The 10,440-nt window shown below is 40.0% G+C and overlaps 1 protein-coding gene across 2 annotated transcripts; it reads left to right on the forward strand.

Annotated features, from left to right (window-relative positions):
* Positions 1–3,237: 3,237 nt before the first annotated feature.
* On the forward strand, positions 3,238–9,924 carry HSF2BP (heat shock transcription factor 2 binding protein). 2 transcript variants are annotated; one of them, XM_061560603.1, is made up of 9 exons: positions 3,238–3,683; positions 4,096–4,147; positions 4,981–5,122; positions 5,978–6,081; positions 6,857–7,006; positions 7,988–8,120; positions 8,365–8,488; positions 8,586–8,689; positions 9,474–9,924. In XM_061560603.1, the coding sequence occupies exons 2-9, from the start codon at positions 4,133–4,135 to the stop codon at positions 9,683–9,685; spliced, it is 984 nt and encodes a 327-aa protein (XP_061416587.1). In that variant the 5' UTR covers positions 3,238–3,683; positions 4,096–4,132; the 3' UTR covers positions 9,686–9,924. The 2 variants fall into 2 exon arrangements, with proteins under 2 accessions (XP_061416587.1, XP_061416588.1); XM_061560604.1 differs by having other exon boundaries at positions 4,984–5,122.
* The last annotated feature ends 516 nt before the right edge of the window (positions 9,925–10,440 follow it).

A 10,440-nucleotide genomic window follows, 5' to 3' on the forward strand; every position in this document is an offset into this window, starting at 1 on the left:
ACGTGATTGTTCTACATGTGTAAGCAAACCAGAGTTTCAGGAGAAAACCCTTTCAAGTTCAAGTTCATTTATTAGGTATAGCCCTGTGAGCCGTTCAGCTTCTTGAATCGGTGATGGGATAGCGCCCCAATACTTTGTACAAATGAAGCCATCCCACAGCATGCATTAGAGACGAGCCTTTCACTGTCTTAAATAACACAAAGCTACATTTAGATCCATCAGCTTATGAGTCTTCAGAAAACTTCGTTTTCCAGCTGATTTTATTTAAAGCAGCAAATGTCGGCTTCTGTTGAGTCCTTTACCAGCAGTGTCGCCTGTTTAATGATGTGGGGTTGCCTCTTGTTCTGAATTCATATTTTACAGCAGCATTTGTTTAAGCAGTAAAAAGCTTTGGCCAGTCAGTATTCATTATCTGAATTCAAATTCTTCTGGTGTTCACATCAATATAAAGTTTTTTAAAGCATTTTTTTTTACATTTTAGTTTACTTAATTATTCAGTTTTGTCAATACAAAGCCTTTCAGAGTTTGAGAAACTCTAAATTTCCAGAACAGGCATTTAAAAGACAAACTTCTGAATTTATTATGCTGCAATGAGCCAGCAGCCAGCCAAACTGGGCACCAAAGGCATGCTTCGTGATTTATATTCTATAACTTTTTTTAGTCTAGTTAAACAAAACTAATCTTAAACCTACCTCCAAATTGCCTTGAAAGCAAAACGAATCCCCAGATATCGAGATGAAAGATCAGATGAAAAATTGGTATAAATTAGTTTTAGTCCCTCAACTACATAATATATCTCTACACATATATCTTCCTTTAATGACATACATTGGATGATTGAAGTATTATATACCTTACCAGATATTGCGAAAGCAGATTGAGCGCCATTACTGGTTAATTTGCCACTCACCAATTATGTATGGATCCCTGCAGTCACGAAAACTTCAAATCTAGATTATGTTTAACTGGTAGGAACCTCCTGGTTACACCAGCCCACAGGGGATTATTGTGTCCGTCGTGCAGGGATGGGCTGGATGGTGAGGGAGGGGCTGGGTGGGGAGGGTGGGGCTGGGTGGGGAGGGGAGGATGGGGAGGATGGGGCTGGGTGGGGCTGGGTGGGGAGGATGGGGCTGGGGGCTGGGGGCTGGGTGGGGAGGGGAGGGTGGGGTGGGGAGGGAGGGGCTGGATGGGGGGTGGGAGGGGTGGGGCTGGGTGGGGAGAGGCTGGTCACCCCGTGGTGCCCTTATAAAACTCAACGTTTAACCTACTCACGCCGGCTTGTGCCCGCCCTCACAGTCGGGCATATTTGCGGAATACACCACGCCGCCGTTGACCCTGGCCATTGACCGAGCAACCAAACGTTCCGACCAGCTCCCTCCACAGGAATGTGTTACCGTTGCCTGGAACCAATCTCAGGTCCCAAGGGTCATAGTTCTGCAGTGCAATGTGCAAATAAATTCGCCACTGCTGCACCCCCAAAAGAGTTGATAGTCTTAATATAATTCTAGATATGAAGTTTTCGCTGTGGTTGTCCCCACCTGATGACGGACGCTTGTGTTGCGCCCGAAACGTCGTGATTTAATTTAGTTATTTTTATTTTCACCTACGTGACTTTACCGAAAGAACCAAAGAGTATGGACCCTTAATATATTCAAAATCTAACTTACACGTGAATTATGTTGGGTGTTGATAGCCTGAAGTAAATTCTTAACATAACTCAAACATTAAATCTTACCATCAATACAACAGTATAGCCTTTTTTACTTCTATTTTTCAATGAAACGTACTTGGCGTCGTATTTTCAGCTGCACTTTAAAGGTTACTTAAAAACACGACAAAATACATTTTATGAACAACGCTGAAATTTCACACCACTCGTTCCTGTGAACCTCCGTCCGGGCATGCATCAGTGGGGTTACATTTTCAACTTAACGTTGTTTGTGGAGTGACCCTGGAAATTTTACCATGTCAGTTTTTTTATAACTTATTCTTAGTTTTTTTCGGTAAAGTCACGTAGGTAAAAAAATAAAATTAATAAAAGTAAAATAAAATAAAAATCACGACGTTTCGGAGGCAACACAAGCTTCCGTCTCCGAAACGTCGTGATTTTTATTTTATTTTACTTTTATTAATTTAAATTTTTTACCTACGTGACTTTACCGAAAAAACCTAAGAATATGAATCCTTGCTGTCACGAAAGCTTCAAATCTAGAATTCTTATAACTTATCTTGAAGTGTACTTTATTTTTTTAGTGTAGCTCCATTGCGTGAGAATGCATGTTTTAGTATCAAATGTCAAAATAAAGGTTGATTTTTTTTAAGGGCATGGCACCATCAGACACAAATACGTCTGAGTGTGGGTGGCGTGAGGTTGACCAATAGCGGCCTGACACCAGCACTTTAGAGGGCTATAGGAGGAATAACTACACATAAATCGTTGTTTATTTTGATTACAAAGTACAGGTATTGTATTCATGCTGACTGTAGGCGGCGTGAGATCACTATTGTTTGCTAGACAAGCACTACAGATTCTTGTGCCAGAATCGTTACTGCCACGTACCCCGTGGGAGAGTTAAATGCCCATCGTAAAGTAACTTTGAGGAGGGCACCATTCCCTTGGCTCCTATATTTAAAGAACCTCAGGGAGAATTGTCCTTTGAAGTGCTGCTGAGAACTGGCCACGTTGCTTGCTTACTACACAGGGCTCAATACAAACGCAAGAGTACAGGGCATACGTGGCAGTCTCAGTCCATTTCTTGTCAATCCACTGCTAGATGAGGGCCCCCCCCCACCCACCAAATGGAGGCATATCCGTCAACCCCTTAGGGGCCGTCCATAAATGACGTCACGCGATTTTGGACGATTTTGACCCCCCCCCCTCACTCGTCACATGGCGTCACAATAAGTCAGACCCCCCCCCCTCAAATATGACGTCACAAAGCTCTGCCCCCCCCCCCCAAAATAAAACTAAAACTAAAACATGCTTCAAATCGCTTTAAACTATTGTCATGGTAGTGCGGTATTTAATGTGCCGCTGCACTCTGATGTAGGAGAAAACATTAAAAAGTCTATTTAACTAAGTAAAACGTGTTGTCTATATATACATTTAAAGTTGCGCATTTTGATGTGACGTCACATTTCTCACCCCCCCTTCCCCCAGGTGCGTGACGTCATTTATGGACGGCAATTCAGGACCTTATTGGTCACCACGTTGCCCTTATACATCTCAACGTCCATCCTACAAAATCCCATCTTAGGCGAGAAACACAAACAAATAGTTATAAATATGTATAAACAAATACAAATATTTATAAACAAATATATATAAATAAATATTCATAAGCAAATATTTATAAACAAATATATAAACAAATATTTATAATATATATAATTATATATTTGCCATATTTAAACAGCTGTCCACGCCGTATGGACCTGCAAACTCAATCTCCCTGTACAAGAACACACACTTGGGGTTAAACCGCATTGGTTGGATCTAATCTAGATTTAAAGTTTAGTTATAAGTAGTTATAAGTAGATATAAGTAGTTATAAGTAGATATAAGTAGTTATAAGTAATAACCGTGACTTTACCGAAAGAAACCAAAGACTACGCCATTGGTTGGACAACTGTGGGAAGGTGTCGTGTGTGGGATCATTTGACCATACTTCTCCACACTATTGGTAAGTGTATCTTTGCACAGCTGTAATTGCTCCGTAAAGTAAATTAAATGTAGATGTTTACGCACAACTTGCGCGTTGCTTTAATCCCCGACAGATCCTTGTAAGTGGCACGTGGCCTGAGGCCTACAACTGCCTTATGCCCCCCACCGATATTTTGGCGGGAAAAGAAATCGATATAAAATTATCGTCTCATTCGGCACCCTCATAATATTCTACATTTGAAGTTTTCGCTGACTACTAGGATCCATTCTCTTTGTTTTTTTTTTGGTAAAGTCACGTAGGTTAAAATGAAAATTTTTAAACATTTATTAATTTATTTTCTTTTAACCTATAAGACTTTACCGAAAAAAAGCAAAGACTTGTCTTGTTGCTGTGCTAATGCTGTGTTTTTATTTTGTTGTTTATGGCGCAGTCAGTGAGGGGGACCTGGGCCTTCGTGTCTCTGCTCCATGGCCCATCATCATGTAAGAAGCCAAATAGCGAAGAGCTTTTGATATAAACCGCGTGTGTGCAATTGTTTAGCTTGCAATTATAACTGCAAATTAAGTCACCTGCTTCGGAATGCATGTATGTGTGTTGTGTCGTATTTAATCTCGCACTCGCGATGATTTACTATCTTGTTTACCCCTGAGGCAAACTCGCAGGAACGCCATCACTCCTTGGGCTTTTAAAAATCTCTTAAAACAAAATTGTTGGTTCTTCTATTCACCGGTGGGGGTTTGTTTTCTTACACGGTACAGTGCTCTACGTAAAAGTAGTTCGCTACACAATGATGTGTTTTTTTACAAAACTAGGCCCTGTGTATGGGCTCGTTTATTTGGCCATACTTCGCCGCCCTGGTCCTTTTCGGATCGATTGGTGAATGAAATCGTGCTTGCCTAACAATATCCCCCCAGCAGTCTATAACAACTGTTGTATATGTGGGTGACCGCCTGTACAAGCATTATAGACTTAGCCCCTGCTTATCTTCACGAGATGATGATAAAACCAACACATTCCGGGTTGGTTTGATGATCATCATGGGCGTATAAACAAATACATCGAATTTTTATTTTAGATACGGTACCATCATATACAGGTTGGTCCAGGTGTCTTGTGACCCCCATTTATTACTCTAAAACTTAATGTTTTGTTATACCAATCGGTCTGTGATGCAATGTAACCATTATAAAATAACCAAAATGTTCGGGGTCAATTAATTGGGGGGGGGGGGGGGGTCACAAGACATCTGGACCACCCTGTATAACATTGGCAGGGGGCTTATTGAGCCACATTATTGTGCGTGTGTACACGACAGCAGGCAACGATATTCGTCAAGGTGCAACAGCAGAAGCTGCAGAAGCTGGTGGCAGAAACCATGCAGTTGAAGGCATTGCTGCCCAAGGTGGTGCATGGTGACATCCTGCAGGCCACCACCAAGCTGGGACACCTTGAGATGGGTACACGTCGAGCCATCCACCACCTTCAAAAGCAAGCCCTGAACCCTGCTGTCACTTGTTGTTAAATCGCTCAAGGGTCCTCTTTGCCACACCTGACCGCACAATAGCCATTTTCGCAGAGTTGAATTCACAAGCACTGTTGCAGGGATCACTCTCTGTGCTTTTCCTTTTTAGTGTATAAATACAAACGCACCCCCAAGTACTGTAAGCCTAATACAGCAGCTTATTCGTTTTCAAAAATGGTTTTGGTGGGATCCAATATCTTCTGTCAGTTGATCAATACAGTCAAATGAAAGTGTTATTTTAAAGTAATCAAAATAATTCAGCATATCATACATTCTGAAAGCATGCGTTGTAATCAACATTTTTTTTTTGGTTTGTGTGTTTCAGCAACAAAACATGAATAACTGTTTTGAAATACTCTACTGGCTGCCTTCATAACCTTTTCAAAGCAAATCCATTTAACTGGTGCATGACAGCTTCCAATGATGTGATGCATATTACATTAACTTTTGTTGATTATATCACCACCTTGTAGGCTGCAAACAGAGAGAGCTCAACATTCCGGAAACTTGAAGCTGCAGAGCTCGTGAACATTATTTATGAAAATAGATATGCGCACATAATGCTCATAACATTACAGCACCAAGCAGGTGGTGTTCTAAGGCTTACAAGCACTCTGCCGTAGCGTAAGAATTACCCGCAAAAAAAACTCCTTTCTAAAATAACGAGTTGAATTTGCATGTTTCGAAGTCATGAACTTATAATAAAAACTATTTAACGAGTACATTGTAGTCTAATCTGAACCGCTGAATTACCTTATGTCGCGCACTGCATTGTGAGCTGTTTTGATAGTTTTGGAAGATAGAGACAAGGAAGTGGAGAAACTGCGTGTGGATTGTGAGCACCTTCGAGCAAAGTTGGACATTGCATTAGGGGACTGTCAAAAGGAGAAGGAGGTAATTTAGTGTGCTCGACTTAGTTTAATACACCATCGGATTTTACAACGTTGCGGCTTTAGACATCAATTCCAGTGTATCTAGGCTTATAAAAGAATATACATATATGTATGCATCTGCCGTTTCACACAAATCCTTCCGAGGGATTTTCACCTGCTTTGGTTAGATTTCTTTCTAGAAATATAATGTCCAAAATAAATGTTGTCAATAGATCCGGCACAGTTAACCAGATATTTGATACGAAAAATGTAGTCTTCAAGATGTGTATTTTCTCAGATGTATAAGCTGCTTTTGTTAGCCAAGGGAGTGCAGAAAATTATTCAGGCAGACATGCAAATTTCATGCGATGTTAATCTTATAAAATATTCTTTTGCTACTCCTGGCTACAGGATCCTGGTCAGTGTGTTTCAGATAACTTTCATCTTTTCATGCTATTAAAAGTTGCATCATTCTAATGTACACTCAACATTTAAACTAAGTTAAAAGTTGTGCACAAAAACCAGTTAAGTCCCACAATCCCTTTTTTAGACTAGACTGAATTTGGAAACTTACAGCCATGGCTATGTTAAATACAGTACATGCAATAATAAGTACCGTACAAGACCACCACATTTGAAATACATTCTTACTGGAGAAGCATTGCATGGAATTGATACCTCATCAGATAGCATAATCAATACCAATGAACGAAAAGTATAAAATTTCACTCTTTTACTTCAGGGTGGCTTTCATGTGTGCGTGCGCAATATTGTCTTAAGTGTTTCCTGTGCTTCAGGACAAGTTGCAGGCCCGGCGACAGCTGTCTGATGCACAGCGGCAGCTGGAGCAGCAAGCGGATTTCTGCACGTCTCTGGGAGCGGTCGTGTGCACGCTTCTCTGGAGGGTTTCTCGCTCCGAGGCCAGCGTACAGTCAATCCTTGTGGGGGTGTGTTCCATTACACTATTTATTTTGGTTCTTGTCATACATGGGTGCGTGCTATATGCTTGTTTTCTCCCAATTTAGTAATACGGGTTTTTTTTCCACTGAGTATTTTGAGTTCCCTGAAGCATTGCTCAACTAATGGTTATGCATCATTGTTTTTTTTGCACAAAAATGTATCCCTGCATTAGCTGTACAAGTTCCTCCAGAAATGTGTTTGCAACTTTGAACATTGTCTTTTAGAGTAATTTGGATAAAGTGCACAATTATGCACCATCTTCAATGCTATCTTATGTAACATGCATTAGCTAGAGCATTGCATGTTAATAAGCAATATTACTCTGAACTAATGTACACAAATTTGATCTTACAATGAAAAAAATCAGACAAAGATAAAATGTTAGAGAAAAATCCAATTCAACTTCTTAATGAGAATCTTGCAAAAATATTTTGTTATAAAATCAATTAAATACTAGCTTAGAGGGGTATGCATTACCGAATGCCCCCGAGCAGTCCTGAAGATCACGACTGCTCCCTGACGTCGCTGGCTTTGGTTATATCTGTCATGTGACCTCAAAGCGTGCAGCAAGATGAATATGCATATTATGTATTCAAATACCATGCGTAGTTCATGTACATTTTTTATTCCTGAAAAACATACAGTAAGCAGATTATCTGAAGTGCCGACTGCATGTACAGCATTATTCTATTGAAAATACACAATATAATGTTGCTTTGATAGAGATGGTAAAAATACTCTTTATATGTTGATATCGGTTTAATAGGCATTCAAATGGAGCATTTATGCCTTATATAAAGAGTGAATTCCCATGAAACCAAATATAAATTATCAATGGGCCATGAGACACCACCTATCACAGCGTAGTGTTTTATTCAGAATTGATATTCCAACTTAAGTACTGCAGTGATGAGCATGTAAATGTTCTTTGCTTTCAACGTACTAACCTTTCTGCAACTGTCATTCAGTGCAAGGTAAAAGAGTTCTTCACCCTCGCCAGCCAAACAGTGGAGAGCTACGTGAAATCATTGCCTGGCGACTTTAAGACTGAAGATGGAGAGGAAAGCCAGTTTGTCTTGGCAATGGCTGGCATTGTTACAAGTGAGCTCTTAGCCAATTCAAAAAATACCTTCACTGTACCATAATGTTTATTGCATTTTGTATAGTGGTACTTTATATATTAAGTCCTGTTACTTTACAGATGGAAAGTGAACAAAAATCTGCCTTCATAAAATGTTACTACAGTATCGTGTTACAACTGTATATGCCCAAGTACTTTAAATAATATTTTGACTCCATAAACATGTTAGCAAGACTTCTAATGCATGTCCCTGTGTGTGCTCAGATATTGCAGCCACTGCCTGCGGTCGGGAATACTTGATGAGCATGCCTGGAGGGAAGACCATTTTGGATGTCTTTCTGCAGATATTAATGGAGCTTTCAACCGGCCAGTGCATCAAATTCAAAACGTACGTCATAGAATGTGTAGTTTATTTAAATGAACTTGCTGTAAATCGTGAGGAAAGCATCTCGGCTATATTTGTGCATGTTTTTGTTTTGTTTCAGCCTCATTTTAATGACACTGTATAATGTCAGCATCAACACTAGTGGACTCCAGTACCTGGCAGAAAAACAAGGGATGGTCAAACTCCTGTGTTGGCTTTTAGAAGGTACTGCTGTTGGAACTGCACATTCTAACGGTGACATTTAATAAAAAAAGTATATACAGTAAAACCTTGGATTGCGAGCATAATTCGTTCCGGAAACGTGTTTGTATTCCAAAGCACTCGTATATCAAAGCACTTATATAAAATTGTGATCACGTGACGCTCGGCAGACAAAGCGTATGCGTACTACTCATTGCAAGACCTCGCTCGTTTATCAAATTAATATTTATTAAAAAAATTTGCTCGTCTTGCAAAACACTCGCAGACCAAGTTACTCGCAATCCAAGGTTTTACTGTATGGATAATTTTACAAGTACTGTAGAATATTTTCCAATATAAACACGAAATCTTAAATTCCATATCACTGTTTACAGATTAATGACCATCTCCATAATCGAGGTTTTTTGGTTAGATCGCGTAAATATAAATATAAATATTGTCGTTAAACCCGCCACCACCCGACACAGCCAATTAGTAAGGTTTGTGACAGAAATAAAACATGCCAATCTTGTTACTAGTTCAGCACACCAGTGTGTTGGAGGGTAAACCCACAACATCTACAATTCTAGTACTACAATGTGTGAGATTACGCGCCAACATGGGTGTGCTGAACTAGTAACGAATTGGCATGTTTTGTTCACATCACAAACCTTACTAATTGGCTATGCCGGGTGGTGGCGGGTTTAACGACACATTTCTATTTACGCGATCTAACCAAAAAACCTCTTATGATATTGGTCACGAAAGCCTACGTGTTAAACAGATCAATGACTGCTTGTTGTATCAGGTGAGCAGGATGCAGAGCTACGTTGTCAGGCACTGCGCCTCATCCAGTCCCTGCTGCTAGAGCCCGGCACCAGCCAGGAAGTGGCAGATGGTGTGCGGGCCTGCTTGCCAGAGCACTTCCTGCAGTCCCTGTTGGCCAACCGGCACGTTGAGCTTCGTGACGCCGCGAAGGAGCTCCACGAAGACCTCCAGGCCATCCACATTAAGGGCTAGACTTTTGTTCAGGAGCCCACAGTAATATCCAGTTATCTGACTATTAGATTATTTGTTGGGAAAATAAACTGCATGGTCTTAAAGTATAAAGCCAAGGTCTGAAGCACACAGACGTTTTTGAAAACGGTTCAAAAGGAAAAAAAATCTGAATTGTTGATTCATCATTTTGTGTTCAGCAACTGAGGAAAATTGACGAACTGGCAGTGGATTGGTATTAAACTTGGATGACATGTTTTTCTGTTCAGGTGCCAAAGTTAATGCAACCTGTGCATTATATTGTGAAGTTAAATAATTCAAACGAGTTTATAATCCAGATTTCAAAACAATGTTGCTGATGTCATGTGAGCAATAAATAAATAACATTTTTAAAACTTTGTGTACAGTATTAATTCATTGTACATTAATATCTGCATTTTTCGCCAATGCTGGAGGTGTTTTTATTTCTAAGAACCAGTTTTTCTTCTGCATGCTTTTTCCTACTAACCTTGCATCGTTAAGTGAAAAGCAGCACTTGAATGACGTCTATTAAACTTAATCTTGTGTGAACATGTTTGATGAAAAAATATCCAGCTGAGCTGGCTATGAATTAAAATCTGGTACTCGTGTAAAATCCAAATTGAGGTATTTCTTCTTTTGGGATGAGCACAGTTGGGTTGAGACATTAAACAATAGACCACACATACATATGTATCATTGACTGGGGTTTGAGGGTGTGGATGCTTGCTAGGCAGGTTTTTCTACATATGATGTAGTCA

This window comes from Lethenteron reissneri, chromosome 26, assembly GCF_015708825.2.
Source record: "Lethenteron reissneri isolate LAM-NWPU_2019-01 chromosome 26, ASM1570882v1, whole genome shotgun sequence".
In the NCBI taxonomy this organism is placed as follows: Eukaryota; Metazoa; Chordata; class Hyperoartia; order Petromyzontiformes; family Petromyzontidae; genus Lethenteron; species Lethenteron reissneri.